At 39.4% G+C, this 27649-nt stretch overlaps 6 protein-coding genes across 11 annotated transcripts in view; all 6 read right to left on the reverse strand.

Moving 5' to 3' along the window:
- LOC140318090 (protocadherin alpha-C2-like) overlaps positions 1 to 27649 on the reverse strand; it is a 166090-nt gene that overhangs the window by 125097 nt on the left and 13344 nt on the right. The window contains exon 1 of one of the 6 annotated variants that reach the window (XM_072395771.1): positions 17574 to 20002. The exons of 4 other annotated variants lie outside the window; for them this stretch is intronic. In XM_072395771.1, coding sequence (XP_072251872.1) covers positions 17574 to 19919 — 2346 coding nt within the window. In that variant the 5' untranslated portion in view covers positions 19920 to 20002. Of the gene's footprint in view, positions 1 to 10679; positions 12999 to 17573; positions 20003 to 27649 lie in introns of those variants that run through there. One more of the 6 variants, XM_072395773.1, reaches the window with a different exon arrangement.
- On the reverse strand, positions 217 to 2795 carry LOC140318561 (protocadherin alpha-8-like). Its single transcript, XM_072396380.1, has 2 exons — positions 435 to 2795; positions 217 to 240 (listed from the first exon to the last, which is right to left on the reverse strand). Exons 1-2 carry the CDS (start codon positions 2793 to 2795, stop codon positions 217 to 219), a joined length of 2385 nt encoding a protein of 794 aa, XP_072252481.1.
- Positions 3641 to 6118, reverse strand: LOC140318562 (protocadherin alpha-7-like). The gene has a single exon (XM_072396381.1). It carries the CDS (start codon positions 6005 to 6007, stop codon positions 3641 to 3643), a length of 2367 nt encoding a protein of 788 aa, XP_072252482.1. The 5' UTR covers positions 6008 to 6118.
- LOC140318563 (protocadherin alpha-8-like) lies at positions 14269 to 16635 on the reverse strand. The gene has a single exon (XM_072396382.1). The coding sequence runs from the start codon at positions 16633 to 16635 to the stop codon at positions 14269 to 14271; it is 2367 nt and encodes a 788-aa protein (XP_072252483.1).
- LOC140318564 (protocadherin alpha-8-like) lies at positions 21621 to 23987 on the reverse strand. The gene has a single exon (XM_072396383.1). The coding sequence runs from the start codon at positions 23985 to 23987 to the stop codon at positions 21621 to 21623; it is 2367 nt and encodes a 788-aa protein (XP_072252484.1).
- Positions 24731 to 27097, reverse strand: LOC140318565 (protocadherin alpha-8-like). Its single transcript, XM_072396384.1, has one exon. The coding sequence runs from the start codon at positions 27095 to 27097 to the stop codon at positions 24731 to 24733; it is 2367 nt and encodes a 788-aa protein (XP_072252485.1).

Raw genomic sequence — 27649 nt, forward strand, 5'->3', positions numbered from 1 at the left:
CGTGGAGCAAACATCCATGGCACTGCTGACAGTTGTCGTCACTAACTTCACTTCTGCGTTGCCACATCTGGTGAAGTAATTGTATCTTCCCAAGATGTAATATCTTATTCTCGAAAGTGCTTTACCAAGAATGCTCTTAGTCAGAACTCTGATGTACTGAAAATCTGACAGTTCTTCTTTGTTTGAGGAATGACTTTGTTTATCCAAAATTAGCGATTAGGAAAGGGTTCCATTACTGGACTTTAAATGTCAAAATAAGAACAACTTGGAAAGTACAATACATGTTTCACTGTTTATATATAGAATAATTGCCGAAAGAAAGTTTTGATCTAGTTATTGGTTACAAGCATGTGGTGTCACATTTTTTTTTTTTATATGAATATAGTCCCAATTGTCTGAAAAATTAAACAAAAGCTCTTTTGAATATGCCTTACCCCCTCTGATGTTTTCCTCCTGTCAGGTAGGACCAGTGTATTTGCATGGCTGCCAGGGACTACAGTAGATCCTATACTCATTCTGGGTCCAACCAGCATGTACCGTTTGTCTCCAGATCTGTACTGGATGCTGTGACACAGTGTTCCATCATAATTAGTCTCTTGCAGATATTTAGAAGTATAGTCTGTGGATTTTGAGCACTGCATTGCAATCAGCACAATGATACTGATGAGAAAAAGAAGTGAAACTGAGCCCAAAGTTATCATCAGGTATAAAGTGACATTGTCCTCTTCGTCTACTTTTGCTGCACTTTTAACATCAGAAGCTGCAAAAGCCTCTTTGGGCTCCACAAGTTTGACAGTCACAGTAGCTGTTGCTGAGAGTGAAACGTTCCCATTGTCTTTGACCAGGATGACCAGTTTATGCTCAGCCTCGTCTGTCTCTGTGAATGAGCGATGTGTTCTGATCTGTCCTGTATAGCGGTCCAAACCAAAGAGACTGTGGTCAGTAACTTCCTGCAGTGAAAACAGTAACCAGCCATTGTATCCTATATCAGCGTCATAGGCTCTGACTTTAGTCACCAAATGTCCTGCGTTGACATTCCGGGGAATCTCCTCCACACCTTCAGCAGAACCGTTGGAGCTGACTGGATACAGGATGACTGGAGCGTTGTCGTTCTGATCCAGAATGAACACATTCACTGTGACATTGTTGCTCAGTGGAGGAGTTCCAGAATCTGTTGCAACAACGTGGAACTGGAACGTTTTCATTGCTTCAAAGTCGAAACTTTTTAATGCCACGATGTCTCCGGTTTCAGAGTTAATGTTTAAAAATGAGGACAATTTGGTTTCTCTAGTTGCATCTCTCAAAATATGGTATACAATTAGGGCATTGTCACTATCGTCACGATCATGAGCTATTACTGAAAATACAGAGGCCCCAGGACTATTATTTTCAGTCAAATAAAATATATAAGGGCTTGATGAAAACTCTGGACTATTGTCATTAACATCGGACACAATAACGCTTATAGTTTTTTCAGTTAAAAATGCAGGGTCACCTGTATCTTTTGCTACAATTGTCACATCATATTGAGAAATTACTTCTCTATCTAACTGTGACTTGGTTACAACAGCATAAATATGTTCTTGTAATGATGGAGATAAAGTAAAAGGGATATCTTGTTTAATTGTACAAATAACGTTTCCATTGATACCAGAGTCTAAATCACTGACGCTAATGAGGGCCACTGTCGTTCCTATCTTAGAATCTTCTCTAATGGAGCTAGAAAAAGATGTCACTTCTATCACAGGTGCGTTGTCATTAACATCGATAACAGTGAGTATTACACTTTTATCACTCGTTAGAGGAACTGGTCCTTTATCGGAAGCCTGAATGTCAATTTCATAACTTTTGCCTTTCTCAAAATCTATTTGACCTGTTATTTTAATTTCACCAGTGTTTTTATCAATAGTGAAGAGCTCCATTAATTTTGAATCGACTTCTTTACCAAATGAATATACTATTTCACCGTTTGCTCCTAAGTCTAAATCTGTTGCATTTACCCGTATGACACCAGTGCCAACCGCAACATTTTCTTTAAGCGTTGCAGTATAAAGCTCCTCGGTAAACACCGGGGAGTTGTCATTAACATCAAGTACATTCACAGTTATTTCTATATTTCCAGACTTTGCCGGTTTCCCCCCATCAACAGCTGTTAGACGCAGCTTATGTTCCCCTGCTGTTTCCCTATCTAACTGCTTCTGCAGAACCAAAAACGGTACTTTCCGGTCTTCACCTCGATCCTTGACTTCAACCCTGAAATGTTCGTTATGACTGAGTTTATATTGCTGGATAGAAAACTGGCCAACATCGGCGTCGCGCGCAGCTTGTAACTGAAATCTCGCTCCTGGCAGAGCCGACTCTGAAATTTCAAGCCTTTTCTCTTTCTCTTGAAAAACGGGCGAGTTATCATTTACATCGAGTATTTCAACTGACACATAGTGTATCTCCAGTGGGTTTTCTAGCACGGTTTTCAGGTTGATCAAGCATGGACTGCTCCTTTCGCATACCCCCTCCCTGTCTATTATCCTTTTCAGATACAGGATGCCATCGTTTTGATTAACCTCAAACAGAGGTTCGGTTGAGCCTGCAACAATACGATATCCTCTATCTTTAAGGGAACTCTTATCTAGTCCCAAATCCTTAGCTATATTGCCAACGAGAGTTCCATCTTGAACCTCCTCGGATATGGAATATCTGATCTGTGCCAAAGCTCCTCTCCATAAAACGTCCAGAACAATTATGAAGGCAAAGACGCATCGTCTCTCATTCCAAGCTTTGCCTCTTCTTTGTTCCATGACATAAAGATAAAAAAAAGAATAGTCCAACAAATACGTCGTAGATTAAAATACAGAATGCACCTTGTGGTCTTGAACCCGATCCAACATATATTTTTGGAGAAATGTCTCACAATAAACCGCAGTTGTTGATACAAATTGCTTCCCCGTTTGCTGTTTGACAAAAATGTAAGGGCTTTGGTATCGCTGGTGGCGTGACGTGCTACAAATGCACGGAATGTATGAGCTTCACTGACACCAAGCGTTGACAATGGTATTTGCACACATTTTAGCAGTGTTTTAGCAGTTCATTTGGAACAAAATTAATATATTTCCACACTGATGTCATGAAGTCAAAACAGAGCTTGTTTGAGAGGAACGGATTTGAGGAATATTTACAATGCTGTCTTCTTTGTTTTGCATTTTAAACAATTAAGTCATTGCTGCTTATCATTTATATGATTTATTTATCTATGTAAATGATATGAACAGATAATGTGCCATAAACATGCATAGGATACAAATATAGGATTTAATATGAAAATTATTTCGAGAAAAATACAGGTAAGAAAGAAATTAAAACTAATGAATGAAATGAAAAATCTTAAACCAACAATGGTATCACATCCGAAATATTAGCATCGATCTAAGAAGTATATATATATTCAGACAACACTTAAGAGGCTATTTGAATTATCAAGACAAAAGTCAGTAAGAGGACCAAGCACCAAGGACAGTAAAATTTGCTGAAAAGCATCCAAATATAAAAACCTGTCTCCTGTTAGAGATACAATACAAACGATCACTTAAGATTCAAACAACCTTCTCCCATCATCGAAAAATAAATACATAAATACTAGCAAAAATCACCTTACCTCTCCAGATGTATGTCGCCTGTCAGGTAGGACCAGTGTATTTGCATGACTGCCAGGAACAATAGTGGATCCTATACTCATTCTGGGTCCAACTAACATGTACCGTTTGTCTCCAGATCTGTACTGGATGCTGTGACACAGTGTTCCATCATAATTAGTCTCTTGTAGATATTTAGAAGTATAGTCTGTGGATTTTGAGCACTGCATTGCAATCAGCACGATGATACTGATGAGAAAAAGAAGTGAAACTGAGCCCAAAGTTATCATCAGGTATAAAGTCACATTGTCCTCTTCGTCTACTTTTGCTGCACTTTTAACATCAGAAGCTGCAAAAGCCTCTTTGGGCTCCACAAGTTTGACAATCACAGTAGCTGTTGCTGAGAGTGAAACGTTCCCATTGTCTTTGACCAGTATGACCAGTTTATGCTCAGCCTCGTCTGTCTCTGTGAATGAGCGATGTGTTCTGATCTGTCCTGTATAGCGATCCAAACCAAAGAGACTGTGGTCAGTAACTTCCTGCAGTGAAAACAGCAACCAGCCGTTATATCCTATATCAGCGTCATAGGCTCTGACTTTAGTCACCAAGTGTCCTGCGTTGACATTTCGGGGAATCTCCTCCACACCTTCAGCAGAACCGTTGGAGCTGACTGGATACAGGATGACTGGAGCGTTGTCGTTCTGATCCAGAATGAACACATTCACTGTGACGTTGCTGCTCAGTGGAGGAGTTCCACAATCTGTGGCAACAACGTGGAACTCGAACGTTTTCATTGTTTCGAAATCAAAACTTTTCAAGGCCACAATATCACCATTTTCAGAATTAATACTTAGAAAGGATGAAAATACATTTTTCCCTCCTCTTTCCCTTAAAATCATATATGAAATAAGAGCATTACTACCGTCGTCGTGATCATTGGCTGTCACTGATAAAACAGTTTCTCCTGGAATGTTATTTTCTGTGATGTAGAAAGTGTATGGGTTCTGTGAGAACTTGGGGCTGTTATCATTCACGTCGGAAACAACAATTGTGATACTTTTCTCCGATGATAAGGATGGTTCGCCCGTGTCTTTAGCGATAATGATCACTTCATATTGGGATTTCTGTTCTCTGTCCAAAACCTGTTTAGTTACCAGGGAATACATGTTATTTTGTAAAGATGGAGAAAGCAAAAATGGGAGGTCGTGCCTTATGTAACACGACACTTTTCCGTTGAGACCAGAATCATAGTCTTTTACACTAATCAACGCAACTGTTGTTCCTGGTTTTGAATCTTCTGGTATCGCACGTGAAAAAGATGTAACTTCAATCTGTGGCGTATTGTCATTTATGTCAAGAATATCAATAATGACGGTTTTGTCTGTCGTCATTGGTACTGCCCCTCTATCAGACGCCTGAATATCAATTTCATATCTGCCACTTTCTTCGTAATCTATGGGCCCTGCCACAGTGATGACTCCACTATCGGGGTTTAAATCAAAACGTGTACGTGCTCTTGCATCCACATCATTACCAAATGAATATACAACCTCCCCATTTGAGCCTCCATCCAAATCAGTTGCATTCACTTGGATCACAGTCGTACCAACAGGAGAATTTTCCCTCATTTGTGCAGTATATGACTCCTGACTGAAAACTGGGGGGTTATCATTTACATCGGAAACATTAACAATTATTGTCATGTTACCACATTTAGGAGGCTTACCACCATCAAAGGCTGTTAAAATCAATACATGGCTCTTGAGGGATTCTCTATCAAGAGGTTTTTGAAGAACTAAACTTGGTGTTTTACGATTCTCACGATCTTTTACTTCTAAACGAAAATGTTCATTGTGACTTAATTTGTATTGCTGAACAGAAAATGACCCACTATCAGCATCACGCGCAGCCTGTAACTGAAATTTTGCTCCTAGTAATGCGGATTCAAATATTTCTAGCACGCTTTCTTTTTCTGGGAACCTTGGTGCGTGGTCATTTACATCCAGAATCTCCACAGTAACATAATGGACCTCCAGCGGGTTTTCTAACACGGTCTTTATGTCGATCACACAAACCTTACTGCGGTCGCAGACTTCCTCTCTGTCCAGTTTTCCATTCACATACATTATACCATCCTCTTGGTTTACTGTGAAAGGAGGATCTGTGGACCCATAGGCGATACGGACCCCCCTCTCTTTCAGCGTGGTCTTATCAAGACCTAAATCTTTTGCAATATTCCCGACAACAGTTCCTTCTTGAACTTCTTCAGGGATGGAATATCTTAATTGTGCTGAAATGCAGCTCCAACACGAAACCAGAAATATCATGATTGCAATCCATGCTCTCCGCTTTCTCCATCTTTGACAAATCCTTTGTTCCATTACGTTATTTGTGAAACGTTTGAACTAAAACTTCTTTTTCAAAAAACATTCACTGAAGTAGAAGTAGTCATCCACATTTGTTTTCACAGTGCAACCAATATCCAACATAGAGGTTCATTCCCCCCAACAAATGTTGTATATTGGGAATTTCATCTGCAGGCACAGTAAAGGTTCCTCTTGTAATGATCTAAGAGCAAGGGGGTGGGTCTGGTGGATATGACGAAAAGCGGTGAATGCATTATACGTCAATGTACTGACACCAAGTGACCGGCAATCATACGACAGTAACAGTGTTGAAACACTGCCTCAATTTGTTTTACAAACAGAACTTTGCCACATAAATTATTGCTCTAACTTAAAAAAAAGCTTACCCATCGTGCTAATGCTTGAAAAGCAGAGTTGAGCCACAGATCAACATAGACATTCACGTAACATTCTGTGAGGACACTCTTTCCTTAAAGCTGTTATTCAAATCACAAGGTCGCAACTTCGCAAAGGATGAACTAGGGGGCCTTGCCTGGGGGTGTTTTTTAGCACCAGAGACAGTGAAAATCTGCAGTGAACAGCATATTCCTTAAAGTATAAAATGTGAACATTTATCAGACAGATCAAATAAAAAAAGTATTTCAGCTCAAATACTACAACTTAGTTAAACAAAGAATCTGCTATGAGATGTCAACACTGTATGTAATATCATCAGATTAAGGCATTCAATGTTATGATGTAACTGGTAAAAGGACAAGAAAACTCCCAGTTGTAACTATATTAGTTGTAGTTCACACTCAAGTTGCAGAGTAAACATCAAATATGAACACAAATAAGTTATCTAATATGTGTATTCTTTACTACAGCTGTGTACTGATAATTGTCTAATAAGAAAAACAAACAACAACCCCCCCCCAAAAAAAAAATATTGAAACGTTTTTTGAAAAGTACGAAGGACCCGTTTCTTGGAAATAAGATTTTGTTAATGCAGTCATAGTCATTTCCAAATATTGTATGTGGTAAATTGGTAACCACAAAGCAAAATAATTGTGATTTCATTATTAATATACTCATTCCTCAATTCAATCTCTAAAATACAAATAAAAAAAGACTGCACCACATTATTAACTACCACAATATTTAACAAATAAGCAAGAGACTGAAGTAATTGACAGACAAATTCTTAAGAATAAATAAAAAAAAACTGATGTGGATATCTATGCCTAATATTTAGCATGGAACTCATCTTACCTCCTCAGAAATACATCTCCTGTCAGGTAGGACCAGTGTATTTGCATGGCTGCCAGGAACAATAGTAGATCCTATACTCATTCTGGGTCCAACCAACATGTACCGTTTGTCTCCAGATCTGTACTGGATGCTGTGACACAGTGTTCCATCATAATTAGTCTCTTGCAGATATTTAGAAGTATAGTCTGTGGATTTTGAGCACTGCATTGCAATCAGCACGATGATACTGATGAGAAAAAGAAGTGAAACTGAGCCCAAAGTTATCATCAGGTATAAAGTCACATTGTCCTCTTCGTCTACTTTTGCTGCACTTTTAACATCAGAAGCTGCAAAAGCCTCTTTGGGCTCCACAAGTTTGACAATCACAGTAGCTGTTGCTGAGAGTGAAACGTTCCCATTGTCTTTGACCAGTATGACCAGTTTATGCTCAGCCTCGTCTGTCTCTGTGAATGAGCGATGTGTTCTGATCTGTCCTGTATAGCGGTCCAAACCAAAGAGACTGTGGTCAGTAACTTCCTGCAGTGAAAACAGCAACCAGCCGTTATATCCTATATCAGCGTCATAGGCTCTGACCTTAGTCACTAAGTGTCCTGCGTTCACATTGCGGGGAATCTCCTCCACACCCTCAGCAGAACCGTTGGAGCTGACTGGATACAGGATGACTGGAGCGTTGTCGTTCTGATCCAGAATGAACACGTTCACTGTGACGTTGCTGCTTAGTGATGGAGTTCCAGAATCTGTGGCAACAACTTGGAACTGGAACGTTTTCATTGCTTCGTAGTCAAAACCTTTCAGGGCCACAATATCACCATTTTCAGAGTTTATATTTAGAAAGGACACAAGAGGGTTTTCTCTTCCCTTTTCTCTTAAAATCTGATATGAAATAAGAGCATTGCTACCGTCGTCGTGATCATTGGCTGTCACTGATAAAACAGTTTCTCCTGGGATGTTATTTTCTGTGATGTAGAAAGTGTATGGGTTCTGTGAGAACTTGGGGCTATTATCATTTACGTCAGAAACAACAATTGTGATACTTTTCTCCGATGATAAGGATGGTTCACCCATGTCTTTAGCAAAAATTATCACTTCATATTGGGATTTCTGTTCTCTGTCCAAAACCTGTTTAGTTACCAGTGAATACATGTTCTTTTGTAAAGATGGAATTATTGTAAAAGGGAGCTCTTGGCCTATGTAGCACAACACTTTTCCATTTAGATCAGAGTCTAAATCTTTCACACTTATTAAGGCCACTGTGGTACCTGGTTTTGAATTTTCGGGCAACGCATGTGAAAAAGATGTGACTTCAATCTGTGGTGCATTGTCGTTTACATCAACAATATTTATAACAACTGTTTTTTCTGTGGATAATGTTGCTGCTCCTCTGTCAGACGCCTGGATATCTATTTCATATGTGTCGCTCTCTTCGAAATCTATGGATCTCAACACAGTGATGATTCCATTAAATGGATTTACATGAAAAAGTTCACTTGTCTGTGCATCCACATCATTACCAAATGAATATACAACCTCCCCATTTGAGCCTTCGTCTAAATCAGTGGCATTTACATGGATCACAGTCGTACCAACAGGAGAATTTTCTTTTAAATGTACACTATATGACTCTTGACTAAAAAATGGAGGATTATCATTTACATCGGAAACATTAACAATTATTGTCATGTTACCAGATTTGGGAGGTTTATCTCCATCAAAGGCTGTTAAAAACAAAACATGGGTCTTGAATGACTCTCTATCAAGAGGTTTTTGAAGAACTAAACTGGGTGTTTTACGATCCTCACCACGATCTTTTACTTCTAAACGAAAATGTTCATTGTGACTCAATTTGTACTGCTGAACCGAAAACGACCCACTATCAGCATCACGCGCAGCTTTCAATTGAAATCTTGCCCCTGGCAATGCAGATTCGGAAATCTCCAATAATTTTTCTCTGTCTGGGAAACTTGGCGCGTGGTCATTTACATCCAGAATCTCCACAGTGACATAATGGACCTCCAGCGGGTTTTCTAACACGGTCTTTATGTCGATCACACAAACCTTACTGCGGTCGCAGACTTCCTCTCTGTCCAGTTTTCCATTCACATACATCATACCATCATTTTGATTTACTGTGAAAGGAGGATCTGTGGAGCCGTAGACAATACGGACCCCCCTCTCTTTCAGCGTGGTCTTATCAAGACCTAAATCCTTCGCAATATTTCCAACTACAGTTCCTTCTTGAACTTCTTCTGGGATGGAATATCTTAATTGTCCTTCAACGCTTCCCCAAAACGGAACCAGAAATATTATCAATATGATCCATTGCGTCCGTGCTCTCCATGTTAGATGCAGTCTTTGTTCCATTACGTGAATAAAAAAAAAATAAAAAGAGTTTTCAAATAGATATCCCTAAATAGTTTCCTAAAGATGATTGCCCCCACCTTATTTAGTATCACAATCCCAACTTTCACCGACAGAGATGTTGATTAACGTCTAGATTGTATGTTCGAGCGGACCAGCTTGCAAACGACTGCCCCTGTAACAATTTTAGAGGAAGGGGATGGGTCTAGCTTATATCATGGGAAAAGGAGAATACATTATTTGTCATTATACTGACACCATGTGATAGATAGTCTCATTACAATCTAGGTTTTCAAACAATTGCTAAATGTATAAAAAGTGGACACGTGCAGGCAATTATTTTAATCAGTTATTGATCTGCTATATCAATTAAAGCCAAGGACAGAAGAATCTGAGCCATCCCAAGATCATAAATCAACAAAATCAATTCAGTTCAGAGAAATGACTGTACATAGCATTCTTCTTTATATTACGAAATGCAATATGAGATTCAAATCAGTGTCACATTTTACCATTGAAGGTAAATGGACTTCACAGAGACTGTTTCAGCACCGACAACTTAAATCTGAGCCACGCTATTAATTTCGCGTGCAACCTATTGAAATTAGACATCCTATCAAACATACACCTCTCGAGTTAGACTCCCGTAATTATGATACAAATAATCAAAGCTCATTATCTTCAGTATAGAGTCGCTTCTATTTTATATAGACCGTCGATACAATTCAGAGATGTACAGACATTTCCCATCTGTAATAATATTGTGCAGCGGGGACATGGTTGGTACCAACAATTAATCAACCAGCAAGATGTAGTTAACTTCACCGTTAAATGTCTCATGTAATATGGAGAAGAGACTTTTATTTCCAATAATTCTGTCCCAAGAGTTATTTTTGGAGCGATTGTCACAAATTAGGACAGTTGTACATGATCGATGGCCGTTGAAATTCGGAAAATACAAACCATAATACTTTACATTTCTGAATTAAGAATACACAATATTTGCTATCGTGAGCTCGTGAAAACATTGTGTTGAGCTCTAAAAACTTTCAAAGAAGAGTTAAGATGCTTATCTTACCACTTCAGAAGTGCATCTCCTGTCAGGTAGGACCAGTGTATTTCCATGGCTGCCAGGAGCAATAGTAGATCCTATACTCATTCTGGGTCCAACCAACATGTACCGTTTGTCTCCAGATCTGTACTGGATGCTGTGACACAGTGTCCCATCATAATTAGTCTCTTGGAGATATTTAGAAGTATAGTCTGTGGATTTTGAGCACTGCATTGCAATCAGCACGATGATACTGATGAGAAAAAGAAGTGAAACTGAGCCCAAAGTTATCATCAGGTATAAAGTCACATTGTCCTCTTCGTCTACTTTTGCTGCACTTTTAACATCAGAAGCTGCAAAAGCCTCTTTGGGCTCCACAAGTTTGACAGTCACAGTAGCTGTTGCTGAGAGTGAAACGTTCCCATTGTCTTTGACCAGTATGATCAGTTTATGCTCAGCCTCGTCTGTCTCTGTGAATGAGCGATGTGTTCTGATCTGTCCTGTATAGCGGTCCAAACCAAAGAGACTGTGGTCAGTAACTTCCTGCAGTGAAAACAGCAACCAGCCGTTATATCCTATATCGGCATCATAGGCTCTGACTTTAGTCACCAGGTGTCCTGCATTCACATTGCGGGGAATCTCCTCCACACCTTCAGCAGAGCCGTTGGAGCTGAGTGGATACAGGATGACTGGAGCGTTGTCGTTCTGATCCAGAATGAACACATTCACTGTAACGTTGCCGCTCAATGACGGAGTTCCAGAATCTTTGGCAACAACGTGGAACTGGAACGTTTTCAGTGCTTCAAAGTTGAAACTTTTCAGCGCCACAATGTCTCCGGTCTCAGAGTTAACATTTAGAAAAGACGCAAAAAGATTTTCTCCCCCCCATTCCCTCAAAATCTGATATGAAATAAGAGCATTATTACCATCATCATGATCTTGAGCTGTAACGGATAAAATAGTCTCCCCAGGGATGTTATTTTCTGTGATGTAGAAAGTGTATGGGTTTTGTGAGAACTTTGGGCTATTATCATTCACATCGGACACAAAAATTGTTATGCTTTTCTCTGATGTTAATGATGGTTCACCCGTGTCTTTAGCGACAATTAATACATTATATTTTGATTGCCGTTCTCTGTCCAACATATTTTTAGTAACAAGAGAATACATGTTGTTCTGTAAAGCTTGAGTAAGCATAAATGGGAGCTCTTGGCTTATATAGCAGAGCACTTTTCCGTTGAGCCCAGAGTCTGCATCTTTTACACTAATCAAGGCCACGGTCGTTTCTGGTTTTGAATCTTCTGGGAGGGCACGTGAAAAAGATGTGACTTCAATCTCTGGTGCATTGTCATTTACGTCAATAACATTGATTATTACGACTTTATCTGTCTTTAGAATTGCTGCACCTCTGTCAGACGCTTGGATATCTATTTCATATCTGCCACTTTCTTCGAAATCTATGTATCCTGCCACGGTGATGAATCCAGTATCGGGGTTTAAGTCAAAACGCGCGCGTACCCGTGCGTCCACATCATTACCAAATGAATATACAACCTCCCCATTTGAGCCTTCATCTAAATCAGTTGCATTTACTTGTATCACAGTCGTACCAACAGGAGAATTTTCCCTCACTTGTGCGGTATATGACTCCTGATTGAAAACCGGGGGATTATCATTTACATCGGAAACATTAACAATTATTGTCATGTTACCAGATCTTGGTGGTTTACCGCCATCAAAGGCTGTCAGAAGTAATTTGTGGGTCTTGGCTGACTCTCTATCAAGGGGTTTTTGAAGAACTAAACTGGGTGTTTTACGATCCTCACCACGATCTTTTACTTCTAAACGAAAATGTTCATTGTGACTCAACTTGTATTGCTGAACTGATAATAAACCAATGTCAGCATCACGCGCAGCTTGCAACTGAAATCTTGCTCCAGATAATGCAGATTCAGAAATCTCTATCTGGTTTTCTCTTTCTGGGAAGCTTGGTGCGTGGTCATTTACATCCAGAATCTCCACAGTAACATAATGGACCTCCAGCGGGTTTTCTAACACGGTCTTTATGTCGATCACACAAACCTTACTGCGGTCGCAGACTTCCTCTCTGTCTAGTTTTCGATTCACATACATGATACCATCCTCTTGATTTACTGTGAAAGGAGGCTCTGTGGAACCGTATACAATACGGACCCCCCTCTCTTTCAGCGTGGTCTTATCAAAACCTAAATCCTTCGCGATATTTCCAACAACAGTTCCTTCTTGAACTTCCTCGGAGATGGAATATCTTAATTGTCCCGAAACAATGCTCCAAAACGGAACCAGAACCATAACATTTACAATCCATTTTGTCCGCACGCTGCAGGTTTGACAAAGCCTTTGTTCCATTACGTGAAGTTGAATCGTTTCAATTTCAGCCCTTTTCAAAGAGATTTTCACATATATCCACTAATAATTCCCCCAACACATTGACTATAACAATCCATCTATTCTGAAACGGAAAGGGTATTTTACAGAAATGTTGGGAATTCGAACCGCAATCACAGCAAATGGTTCTCCTCTAATGACATGAAAGGACGGGGGTGGATCTCGTGGATATGACGAAAGCCTATGACAGCATTATTTGTCATTTTACTGACACCAAGTGACGGACCATAACACTACAGTAATTTCCTTGAAATATAGTAACATACAGCCTATCTAAAATTAAATCTGTGAAGAAGAAAAAAAATTCAACAACCGCTTCAACACGTTATTGCTTCCAAAGCAAACTTGAACGTATATACCAATTCAGTAATCTATGGTAGCACTATTCATTTACAACTAAAGCTAATATGCGAATCGCAAAGTTACAGAGTCTCTACTTCCCAAAGGAATAATGGGAGGGACTTGCCTAAGAAAGTTTCAGCACCACAGACAGTGACAACAAGGAATCAAAGCTGCAAGTAGAGAAGTAGACCACGTGCATATAAATTAAAAATTGGGAACAAAAATATAATTTTGATGAAGAATAAAGTATCCTGGCACAACTATCAGATTGAATTGAACAACACTCAAATAAGATATATTAAGACTTCCTTTCATGCTAAGCGGCTCAGAATCTTGTAATTTAAATAGTAAAGGCAAAGTTAAACATCCCAGTGGTAAGGGTGTCTAGTTAATATTCAAACTGCAAAGTAAAACTGAGATATCAACACAGATAATACATTCTGAACCTATATTATTAGCCATTTTTGTACTGTAAACAGTTTAAGAAAACTGAAAAAACATAAACAAAATAAAATAAAATCCTTATTGAAAGTTATATGTGAAGTGCGGAGGGGCTGTTTTTGGGAAAGAATATCAGTCTGCTGCAGTTACATTGAGTTTGTATTATCTTATGTGTGTGATTACCAAAAAGCTATAAAGTAAACAAATTGTGCTTATATTATGAATAAGGCCAGTTCTCAATTCCATCCCTCAAATAAAAAATGGAAAACGTTGCATAAAATATTCTTAGACACACAACATTTTAACTTATGAGTACGTTCACAAAGCCAAGACAGAATAAATCATAACTGGTGTGTATATGTACACATACTATTCAGCACAGAAAAAATTGCAACAGTTGAGTTATTTATCTTACCACTTCAGAAGTACATCTCCTGTCAGGTAGGACCAGTGTATTTGCATGGCTGCCAGGAACAATAGTAGATCCTATACTCATTCTGGGTCCAACCAACATGTACCGTTTGTCTCCAGATCTGTACTGGATGCTGTGACAAAGTGTTCCATCATAATTAGTCTCTTGCAGATATTTAGAAGAATAGTCTGCGGATTTTGAGCACTGCATTGCAATCAGCACGATGATACTGATGAGAAAAAGAAGTGAAACTGAGCCCAAAGTTATCATCAGGTATAAAGTCACATTGTCCTCTTCATCTACTTTTGCTGCACTTTTAACATCAGAAGCTGCAAAAGCCTCTTTGGGCTCCACAAGTTTGACAGTCACAGTAGCTGTTGCTGAGAGTGAAACGTTCCCATTGTCTTTGACCAGTATGACCAGTTTATGCTCAGCCTCGTCTGTCTCTGTGAATGAGCGATGTGTTCTGATCTGTCCTGTATAGCGGTCCAAACCAAAGAGACTGTGGTCAGTAACTTCCTGCAGTGAAAACAGCAACCAGCCGTTATATCCTATATCAGCGTCATAGGCTCTGACTTTAGTCACCACGTGTCCTGCGTTCACATTGCGGGGAATCTCCTCCACACCTTCAGCAGAACCGTTGGAGTTGATTGGATACAGGATGACTGGAGCGTTGTCGTTCTGATCCAGAATGAACACGTTCACTGTGACGTTGCTGCTTAGTGGAGGAGTTCCAGAATCTTTGGCAACAACGTGGAACTGGAACGTTTTCAGAGTTTCAAAGTCGAAACTTTTCAGGGCCACAATGTCTCCATTTTCAGAATTGATATTAAGAAATGATGTTACTTTATTTTCATGGCCTCTATTCATGAGAACATGATACGAAATAAGGGCATTATCTCCTTCATCACGATCAGATGCCCGTACAGAAAACATTGATGCTCCTGCTGGATTATTTTCAGTGATATAGAATGCGTACGGGCTTACCAAAAACTCGGGTCTGTTGTCATTCATATCTGACACATGTACACTTATTGTCTTTTTGGATTTTAGTGATGGTTCACCTGCGTCCTTGGCTATTATTGTAATATCATACCTTGATTGTTCTTCTCTGTCCAGCTGTGACTTAGTGACCACGGCGAACATATTATCTTGGATTGATGGAGTTAATGTAAAAGGACTGTCTTCAGTTACAAAACTGGTTATCTTGCCATTTATGCCAGAGTCCAAGTCTGTAATGCTGATGAGCGCTACTGTTGTTCCTGGTCTGGAGTCCTCTGAAATTGCATTTGACAGGGATGCCACTTCTATGTCAGGGGGGTTGTCATTTTTATCACCTATTTTGATAATAACACTTTTATAAGTTCTAAAAGGAATACTTCCCTTATCAGAGGCCTGGATATCAAAGTCATAACTGTCCTGTTCCTCAAAGTCGACATGTCCCGTAACGATTATCTCCCCAGTAAACAAGTCTATATCGAAGAGCTGTCGAATTTTGTCTTTTACATCACTGCCAAATGTATAAACTACCTCCCCATTGGAACCTTCATCCAAGTCTGTTGCATTTACTTGCATGACTGTTGTGCCAACTGGCGCGTTTTCTTCAAGCACAGCTGAATATCCATCTTTGATGAATACAGGCATGTTGTCATTAACATCCAGTACATCCACATATATTTCAACTGTGCCCGTCTTCGGAGGCGTTCCACCATCTATTGCCGTCAGTACCAGTTTATGTCTACTTTTGGCCTCTCTGTCTAACTGTCTCTGTAACTGCAAAATCGGAGTTTTACCATCTCTCCCACGATCTTTAACCTCTAAACGAAAATGGTCATTTTGACTGATTCTATACTGTTGGACAGAGTTTGTGCCAGCATCGGGATCATAAGCATTTTGTAACTGATACTGTGCCCCTGGCAAAGCAGCCTCTGATATCTCTAGCCTTTTTGTTTTACTAGGAAAAATAGGAGAGTGGTCGTTCAAATCCACTATTTCCACCGTCACATAATGTATTTCTAGTGGGTTGTCAAGAACAGTTTTGAGGTTAATTAAACATGCATTGCTATCTTTACATACATGCTCTCGGTCTATTTGATGGTGAGAATACAGGGCTCCGTCGTTCTCATTTACCTTAAAAAGAGGTTCAGTAGAGCCGGACATAATACGAAATCCCCTCTGCTTCATCACATTCAAGGCTATTCCTAAATCCTTGGCTATATTCCCAACAAAGCTTCCTTCTTTGAGCTCCTCTGATATCGTGTATCTTAGTTGTCCTGTGGCTGCTCTGACAAATATGAACAAGAACAAAACGCCGAGAACAAGCGATCGTTGTCGCCACGAACCCCGTCCTCTTTGATTCATATTGTGCGCTGTAGAAAATAAACCAAATGCGTCCATTACTATCCACACATTATGTTTGTTTTGCTATCTCAGCAGCATATGCAGTCACTTCTCCCAGGAATATATTTCTTATTAAATTAAAAGAACAGTCGTTATTCGCTTTTTCCAAACCTGTCAGCTTAATGCTATCTAATCAGAATGAGTAGGTGGACTCATGCAACCCGAAGACTAGCTGAGACTCTATCAGGCGTTATAATGATAGGGTACTGCCACCTCCTGAATACCGTTGATAGTGCATTTCATCACCCTCAACTGTCACTACGCATGTTTATTTAAGTCTATTGAAAAGATATGTTTTCACGTGAGTCCTGTCAAGATCGGAATTCGCCATCATTACTGAGGAGTAATGACCAAACTAATCAGTGGACTATTTCGGAAGTTATGTAGACAATGTAGGTTAAAATAAGATATAAGTTGTATCTCAATGAATACTGCAAATGTCCCGTATTCTTTTAATAGCGCGTATAAGTTGATTTAAGTGAAGTTATTGAATAGATGCTTCTAAAGAAATTTGTTGAATAACAGTCAATAGCTATTTGTTAAATTTTTTCTTGAATCTAGGATGTTCACATTATATTATGTAAAACGGAACAACATGTATCTTTTCTGTTGGAAAGTCTTGGTAAGTCCCTGCCGCATCTGGAGAAAGAGATGCTTAATCTTTACAATGACGCACAAGACCGCAGGCATTTAATTGGCGAAAACTGAAGTAAAAACTAAACCACACGATTTACTCACATTGACATAGTCCAATTGATAAGAGAAGTTAATTTATATTGAATTACAAAGTCGTTTTTAGTGTTTCTGTTTTATATGGTGGTTTTCACTTTCAAGTTTGAAGCCACAAAGTAATTCTTGAGTTTTAGCCAATAAGCAGAAATATATAACTATTTACTCACCTCTTCGGATGCTTTCCTCCTGTCAGGGAGCACTAGTGTATTTGCATGGCTGCCAGGAACAATAGTAGATCCTATACTCATTCTGGGTCCAACCAACATGTACCGTTTGTCTCCAGATCTGTACTGGATGCTGTGACACAGTGTTCCATCATAATTAGTCTCTTGTAGATATTTCGAAGTATAGTCTGTGGATTTTGAGCACTGCATTGCAATCAGCACGATGATACTGATGAGAAAAAGAAGTGAAACTGAGCCCAAAGTTATCATCAGGTATAAAGTCACATTGTCCTCTTCGTCTACTTTTGCTGCACTTTTAACATCAGAAGCTGCAAAAGCCTCTTTGGGCTCCACAAGTTTGACAATCACAGTAGCTGTTGCTGAGAGTGAAACGTTCCCGTTGTCTTTGACCAGTATGACCAGTTTATGCTCAGCCTCGTCTGTCTCTGTGAATGAGCGATGTGTTCTGATCTGTCCTGTATAGCGGTCCAAACCAAAGAGACTGTGGTCAGTAACTTCCTGCAGTGAAAACAGCAACCAGCCGTTATATCCTATATCAGCGTCATAGGCTCTGACTTTAGTCACCAAGTGTCCTGCGTTCACATTGCGAGGAATCTCCTCCACACCTTCAGCAGAACCGTTGGAGCTGACTGGATACAGTATGACTGGAGCGTTGTCGTTCTGATCCAGAATGAACACGTTCACTGTGACGTTGCTGCTCAGTGGAGGAGTTCCAGAATCCGTGGCAACAACGTGGAACTGGAACGTTTTCAGTGTTTCAAAGTCGAAACTCTTCAACGCAGATATTTGTCCATTGTCAGAATTCACGTTTAAAAATGTCGCTACATTATTCTCTCTGAGAATGTGATAGGTAATGGCTGCATTTTCGCTCACATCGATGTCTTTTGCACTTACAGAGAATATAGACATTCCAGCCACGTTATTTTCAGGAAGGTAATAATATAGTGGGCTTTGGGAGAATTGTGGACTGTTGTCATTTACATCAGAGATCTGAATGCTAATAGTTTTAAAAGCAGATAAAGGAGGTTCACCCCAGTCTGTGGCTTCAATAGTTAGTTCATATTTTTGCTCCCGTTCTCTATCAAGAAAGTCTTTGGTGACAACAGAATAGATGTTCTCCTTATAAGAAGGCTTCAGTTCAAAAGGTACATAATCGGTTATGTGTACATTGATTTTTCCATTAACACCTGAGTCTTTATCCGTTACACTGATCAGTGAAATCACTGTTCCAGGTTTGGAATCTTCAAACACAGTTTTTGACAATGATGTGACTTCTATTTCTGGGGCATTATCATTTACGTCTTTTATCTTTATAATTAGTCTGCACCTTCCTGCCAGTGGAGGTTGCCCTTTGTCAGATGCTTGAACGTCTAGTTTATACGTTTCTGAATCTTCATAATCCAGCGCCTCTTTTAATGTAATTCGCCCTGTTACGCCATCTAAATTAAATATCTCATAAACTTTACGTGCTAATGTTTTGCTTAGGCTGTACTCAATTTCTCCATTAGTTCCTTCATCCGGATCTAATGCATTCACTTTAGTTACAGTCGTGCCTATCGAGGCGTTTTCTTTTATTTCAATTTGGTAAATATCCTGACTGAACCTTGGGCGGTTATCATTACTATCAAGAACAATGATGGAAACGTTTAGTGTCCCCGATCTTGGAGGTTTACCTCCATCAACTGCTGTTACAATCAGCAAGTGTTTTTTATTGTGTTCTCTGTCTAGTGACTTTTTTAAAACTAAAAATGGTACTTTGTCCTCGTCGCTTTGGCTTATATCAACATCAAAGTAATCGTTTGACGTTAATGTGTAAGTGTTTATAGCATTTATTCCAGCATCGGGATCACGGGCCGCGTGTAACTGGAATCGTGTTCCTGGAGATGAATGTTCTGCTATTTCAAACGTCTGTTCCTTTTCAGAAAAACTGGGAGAGTGATCATTTACATCTGTAATTTCTACAATAATATGATGCATTTCCAAAGGATTTTCAACAAGAATTTTCAATTCGGTTAAGCATGCTCCATTTCCGTGGCATAGCTCTTCTCTGTCGATTTTTTTAGAAACCTCTAAGGCACCATTATTAGAATTTACCTCGAAAAAGACGTTCTTTGATCCAGACACGACCCGGAACCGTCGGTCAATTAAAGACGCTTTGTCCAGTCCAAGATCCTTGGCAACATTTCCCACAACAGTTCCAGCTTTTACCTCCTCCGGAATAGAGTACCTCAATTCAGCCACAGCCTGCTCTCCGAAAACAATCAATAGAGTCAAATGAAAAGCAAACCAACCGTAGCTACTTGATCGAAATCGCATTTTTCTCTCCATTGTTTTCCAACCACACACATACACTTGCGTCTCTTTATTATCGCAGGTTGAATTACCAGGTCCGATTACCACGCAGTCTCTTCCGACACCCTGTTTTATATTGAGTGTGCCCTCTGTTGTGAACCACCAAACAATAGCTTCGGCGGGGGAGGGACCATTGGGGGCTCCTTATCTTGTAGTGACACCAAGAGGACAAAATTGTATACGATTTATAACTTATCAAAGCACATTATTTAATACTATCTCAGGAGATGTAACAGGAGCGTTCAGGATAGTTAAGTTCGAAAAATCTTTCAAGAAGATTATGGTTGCTTGATGACTTATCTTTTATTCTAAATTTGTAACACTTTAAGACTGTTTTGCTCAGTGTCCTTAAGAAATATCACGCCTAACTTTTTAAAATAAGAGTGTGTCAACTTTTCAAATGATTTTTTCTTGGAAAAGGTAAAGACGATGTTATTCAGCACCATGAAGAGTGAGATATTTTCGTCATTTACGGTTCTGTCAATCTGTGCTTCCAAATCGAGCTCGTTGCAAGATGCTCCAGACCCAAACATAATATCAACAGTAAGGAAATGGGTTGCCAAATTCATTTTAACTGGATGAAAGTTAAGCATATGATGAAACATCTTTAAGGTTTATCTCCGCACATGCATCACCTCGACTGAGAGAGCAATTTTACAGCTGTAAGAGTTGCGAGAGCAAAATTGCAACAGAAATTCTTCAGTTACAAGTCACGTGTCCCATTACAGTGTTGAAGAAAACTTTCCTCAGTACAATAAGTCGTTTAATAAAAGCTCTATTTTTCCATACAATTTGCCTTCTCCATACTGCTATTCAAAAAACCGAAACTAAAAATTGCTTTTCACTTTGATAGAACTTCAGTGAAAGAAGCTGCTGACCTCGAAGTATATAAATCTGCTTCGACATTCCTTTCAGACACATGGACAACAAACACAAACACTCATTAGGTTTTCCTTCCAATATCAAACATAGTTTAATGCTAAAACTGAAAAGTCAATGCATGCTTCAAACTTAAACATATACCTGCAATGTTGTGTTTTACATGAAATATAGTTAATAAACGTATACCCATATAAACAGTTTAGCATAATATTACGCAGAATCCTTTGAGGCATTTGTGATTTCATGTTCTCTTTTGCATTCATTAGTGTGCAGACTTTTGTCGACTGTTTAACTTTTGACAGAGATTGTGTGATCAAAATGTTATCATAGTCTAGTCTCTCAGCTTCTGAGAAAATGAGTAAAAACGAATGTTAAAACTTGGCAACACTGCACTATTGATGAAAGATAAGGACTTGAAGCTGGGTCTTCTATATTATGAGAAAAGGTGTCTGTGTTTTGTTATGTGACTATGGTTACAGAGAGTGTGTGAAAAACGATGTGTAAGGTATATTCTAGTTCATTTTAAAGTGTTTACTTGGCTCTTGAAAATGTGTACTTTAGAATATATTATAATGAAAAGTTTAAGTTGTAGAAATTGTTGTCTCCTCTTCTGTGTCTTCCATGATCTGCCGATAAAGCATCATGGTAAAAGTTTTCTGTTTAATGAAAGGAGGCATTTTTCTCCTCATGCTGCTTAGCATATATGAGTTTCATTTAAACCATTTTTGTGACTCGTTTTCTTGCTAAATATATTACAGAAACGAAATGAGAACATAATTCAAGAAAGCTTAGTTCTTAAGGTCTTACCTCTGCAGAAGCATGCCTCCTGTCAGGGAGAACAAGTGTATTTGCTTGGCTGCCAGAAACAATAGTGGATCCTATACTCATCCTGGGTCCAACCAACATGTACCTTTTGTCTCCAGATCTGTACTGGATGCTGTGACACAGTGTTCCATCATAATTGGTCTCTTGTAGATATTTAGAAGTATAGTCTGTGGATTTTGAGCACTGCATTGCAATCAGCACGATGATACTGATGAGAAAAAGAAGTGAAACTGAGCCCAAAGTTATCATCAGGTATAAAGTCACATTGTCCTCTTCGTCTACTTTTGCTGCACTTTTAACATCAGAAGCTGCAAAAGCCTCTTTGGGCTCCACAAGTTTGACAATCACAGTAGCTGTTGCTGAAAGTGAAACATTCCCATTGTCTTTGACCAGTATGACCAGTTTATGCTCAGCCTCGTCTGTCTCTGTGAATGAGCGATGTGTTCTGATCTGTCCTGTATAGCGATCCAAACCAAAGAGACTGTGGTCAGTAACTTCCTGCAGTGAAAACAGCAACCAGCCATTATATCCTATATCAGCGTCATAGGCTCTGACTTTAGTCACCAAATGTCCTGCGTTCACATTGCGGGGAATCTCCTCGACACCTTCAGCAGAACCGTTGGAGCTGACTGGATACAGGATGACTGGAGCGTTGTCGTTCTGATCCAGAATGAACACGTTCACTGTGACGTTGCTGCTCAGTGGAGGAGTTCCAGAATCTGTGGCAACAACGTGGAACTGGAACGTTTTCAGTGTTTCAAAGTCAAAACTTTTCAGAGCGGATATTTGCCCGTTATCAGAGTTCACGTTCAGGAAAGACATTATCTCGTTTGGCCTCCCTTCTCTCACGATATGATAGGTAATAGCTGCATTTTCGTTCACGTCTCCATCCGTTGCGCTTACAGAGAATACTGACGTTCCAGCAACGTTATTTTCTGTAAGGTAAAAGTTTAATTGACTCTGGGAAAATTGTGGACTGTTATCATTTACGTCAGAGATCTGAATACTTAGAGTTTTGGAAGTGGATAAGGGTGGCTCTCCGCAGTCAGTGGCTTTTATTGTCATTTCAAAATGAGACGTGTCTTCTCTATCTAACAGACCTTTAGTGACAACTGAATATATGTTTGCTTTGTATGATGGGTTTAATTCAAAAGGCCCGTTAGAGAATAAGGTTGCAATTATATTTCCATTGACTCCAGAATCTTTATCTGTCACACTCAGAAGTGAAATAACAGTTCCAGATTTGGAATCTTCAGACACTGTATTTGACAGTGATGTGATTTCAATCTCTGGTGGATTGTCATTTACATCTTTTATTTTTATGATGACCCGACACTCTCCCGTCAGAGGGGGTGCTCCTTTGTCGGATGCTTCAACATCAAGTTTATAAACGTCATATTCTTCATAATCCACTACTCCTTTGATTCTAATTTCTCCAGTTACTTTGTCCAATGCAAAAGTCTCATACACATTTCGTTTTAACGTTTTTCCCAGACTGTATTCAATCTTTCCATTTGTGCCGTCATCCGGATCACTCGCATTCATTTTAAGTACTACAGTACCAACTGGAACGTTTTCTAGGAGTATAATTTCGTACATCTCCTGACTAAACATCGGACGGTTGTCATTACTGTCAAGAACAACAATGGAAACATTTAGTCTCCCTGATTTTGGAGGTTTACCTCCATCTACTGCTGTTACCACTAACGAATGTTTGTATTTTTGCTCTCTGTCTAATGACTTTTTCAGCACTAAAAACGGTATTTTGTCGTCATCGCTTTGGCGAATATCTATTTCAAAGTGTTCGTTTGACGTCAGTGTGTAGGTGCGAATGGAGTTAATTCCTGCATCGGGGTCACGAGCAGTGTGCAGCTGGAATCGCCTTCCTGGCAACGTTTGTTCAGCTATTTCAAATAGCTGCTGTTTTTCAGGAAAACGAGGGGAGTGGTCATTAACATCAGTAATTTCCACAATCACATAATGCATTTCCAACGGGTTTTCAACAAGAATTTTAAGCTCCATCAGACATGTGCCACTTCCTTGACAGAGCTCCTCTCTGTCGATTTTCTTGTGAACATAGAGAGCCCCATTGTTCTGGTTTACCTCAAAAAAAGCGTCCTTGGTTCCAGATACAACACGGAAACGTCGGTCAGTCAAAGAGGTGATATCAAGCCCAAGATCTTTAGCAATCATTCCAACAACAGTTCCGTCTTTTACCTCTTCTGGAACAGAGTACCGTATCTGAGCAAAAACCTGTTTCCCGCAAAGCAGCTGTAAGGCCAAATGAAAAGCAAACCAGAAGGAGGTCCTCGCACGTGCTTCTGTAGCATTCTCCATCGTTATCCAACAACACATAGACACAGCAGGCCCTTACTTCGAGAAACGATCATTAATTTTTAAGTTATTTTGTATCACATATTCAAAAAACGCAAAGCGTCCGTCCATCGGCTCGTGCAGGAATAAAACCTTGCTTGTCCTGCTCAGTAGGAAACAATAGCCTTTAAAGGGGAGGGACAGTGTGGTCTGTGGTTTTCCGACGGTGTAATAGTGACACCAAGAGGTAATTATTATGGGAAAACTCCACCACAAAGGCAAAATTATCCAAAAAGAAAGAAAAACAATGTTTTTCATGAAAGTTCAACTTCTTTATCTTTTCTCTTTCTCTCGCATCTCCTTTTCAGACAATAGCACTTTAGGACTTTCATGGTTCAGATATAGACGCTGCTGACTCACGAGAAGGTTAACATACTATTCATTATTTGTATAAAGATAGAAATCAGTTCGTATTTTCTTTTCAGCTTCATGGACAGTGGTTATTAATACTTCTAAGCCTTTCCTTTTATTAACAAAAAGATTAAAGTGTTAAAACAGAACAGTCAACGCATACGTCTCAGTGAACAGAAAAGGTGCGACACTATTAAACCAGCTTATTCTGAGATCTCCGTGTTTCAGACATACTACCCACACAGCACACATAGTTTTCTTTGTTTGTTAGTTTTGTGAGTTGTTTTTGTCTCTGTTCTCTATGCAAAATCAATTACAGTCATTAAAGAAGAACATATTTCTATAAAATGTTGCTCTTAAAGTCTTACCTCCCCCGATGGACGCCTCCTGTCAGGTAGCACTACTGTATTTGCATGGCTGCCAGGAACAATAGTGGATCCTATACTCATTCTGGGTCCAACCAACATGTACCGTTTTTCACCAGATCTGTACTGGATGCTGTGACACAGTGTTCCATCATAATTAGTCTCTTGGAGATATTTAGAAGTGTAGTCCGTGGATTTTGAACACTGCATTGCAATCAGCACGATGATACTGATGAGAAAAAGAAGTGAAACTGAGCCCAAAGTTATCATCAGGTATAAAGTCACATTGTCATCTTCGTCTACTTTTGCTGCACTTTTAACATCAGAAGCTGCAAAAGCCTCTTTGGGCTCCACAAGTTTGACAATCACAGTAGCTGTTGCTGAAAGTGAAACATTCCCATTGTCTTTGACCAGGATGACCAGTTTATGCTCAGCCTCGTCTGTCTCTGTGAATGAGCGATGTGTTCTGATCTGTCCTGTATAGCGATCCAAACCAAAGAGACTGTGGTCAGTAACTTCCTGCAGTGAAAACAGCAACCAGCCATTGTATCCTATATCAGCGTCATAGGCTCTGACCTTAGTCACCAAGTGTCCTGCGTTCACATTGCGGGGAATCTCCTCCACACCTTCAGCAGAACCGTTGGAGCTGACTGGATACAGGATGACTGGAGCGTTGTCGTTCTGATCCAGAATGAACACGTTCACTGTGACGTTGCTGCTCATTGACGGAGTTCCAGAATCTGTGGCAACAACGTGGAACTGGAACGTTTTCAGTGTTTCAAAGTCGAAACTCTTCAACGCAGATATTTGTCCATTGTCAGAATTTATATTTAGGAAAGACATGATGTCGATTTCATTCCTTTCTCTTACAATATGGTATGAAACCGCTGCATTGTCATTCAAATCATTATCTGTTGCGCTTACAGAGAAGATTGACTTTCCTGCAACGTTATTTTCTGTAAGGTAAACGTATAACGGGCTTTGAGAGATGTGAGGACTGTTGTCATTTACATCTGAAATCTCGATGCTCAGAGTTTTATAAGTAGATAAAGGAGGCTCACCACAGTCAGTGGCCTTTATCGTTATTTCATAACTTGAATCTTCCTCTCGATCTAAACTGTCCATCGTAACAACTGAATAAGTGTTTTCTTTATAGGATGGCTTCAATTCGAAAGGTACCTCATTGGTAATGGTTGATATTATTTTTCCATTTACACCAGAATCTTTATCCGCCAAACTAATTAGCGAAATGACTGTCCCAGGCTTTGAGTCTTCAGATACTGTTTTGGACAATGATGTGATTTCTATTTCTGGTGGATTATCGTTGACGTCAATGATTTTAATTGTTACTCGACACTCACCCGTTAATGGAGGCGTACCTTTATCCGATGCCTCAATATCCAGTTCATAGACGTCGTTTTCTTCGTAGTCTACTTGACCTTTTACGATAATGTCTCCAGTTAATTTGTCCAGTTCAAATATATCATAAACTGTCCGTGACAAGGTTTTTCCAAGCTTGTACTCGACTTCACCATTAGTATTTTCATCGAGATCTGTCGCATTCATTCTAAACACTGATGTACCGAAAGGAATGTTTTCTTTTATCGACAGCTGGTAATTATCTTGTGTAAATATAGGGCGATTGTCATTGCTGTCGAGAACAACAATAGAAACATTTAGAGTACCTGATCTTGGAGGTTTACCTCCATCAACTGCTGTAACCAGTAATGTGTGTTTGTTCTTTTGTTCTCTATCTAACGATTTCTTCAGGACTAAAAATGGTATCTTTCCTGCATCACTTTGACGGATATTGATTTCAAAATATTCATTTGGCGTTAAAGTGTAGGTGCGAATAGAATTAATTCCAAAATCGGGATCACGAGCATTGTGCAACTGAAATCTCTTTCCCGGTAGTGTTTGTTCTGCAATTTCAAACGTCTGCTCTTTTTCAGAGAAAGTAGGGGAATGATCATTGACATCAGTAATTTCTACAACAACGTAGTGTATTTCTAAAGGATTTTCAACAAGGATTTTTAACTCCACCAGACAAGCACCGCTTCCTTGACAGAGCTCCTCTCTGTCAATGTGACTGCTGACGTACAATGCTCCATTATTCTGATTTACTTCAAAAATAGGGTCCTTACTTCCAGATACAACACAGTACCGTCGATCAAGCAATGATGTGATGTCAAGGCCAAGATCCTTCGCAACATTTCCAACAACACTTTCTTCTTTTACCTCCTCTGGAATAGAGTATCTTATTTGAGCCGATGCGTCTTGCCCTGAGAAAAGCAGTAGAGCCAAATATAATGCAAACGAGGAGCATTTCCTTCTTGGAATTTTTGCATTGTTGTCCATCGTTATTCAACAACAGATATACTCACACGAGCCACATCAATATCATTAACGATTATGAAAGTCCTTTGTGTTTTGAATATTTACAGCTGGAAGAACGTATTTTTTTATCGGCTGGCGTTTTTGATTCAAATGTGCTGTTCCGCTGAGATGACAAAGAAAGGGTTGTGAAGGGAGGGACAGAATAATTAAAAGTTCTCCGTTAGTGACACCCAGTGGTCAATACTGAGCACAAATAACACATTTTTGAATGTCCTGTTACTTGTGAAGACATGTTTTTTTTTCAGCACCAAGGACAGTGGTCACACTGAAGCCAAAACACTGCTGTGTTTGCAAATAAATACACAATGAACTCTACCTGTTACAAATTTGTGTGCCCAAGACACACTACTGAACAGCTTTCAGAGACACAAAAAAATCCTGACTGAACTAAAAAAAACAAGGTTTCCAGACAACTCTTCTTCTACTTTCTAATGCCAAGCAATCAGTTACAGCGACTGTTGAGTATATAGTATACAGGGGATGGCCATACAGAAATACTTAATGGTTTAATAA

This window comes from Leuresthes tenuis, unplaced genomic scaffold, assembly GCF_036924035.1.
Source record: "Leuresthes tenuis unplaced genomic scaffold, fLeuTen1.0.hap1 SCAF_11, whole genome shotgun sequence".
Classification (NCBI taxonomy): Eukaryota; Metazoa; Chordata; class Actinopteri; order Atheriniformes; family Atherinopsidae; genus Leuresthes; species Leuresthes tenuis.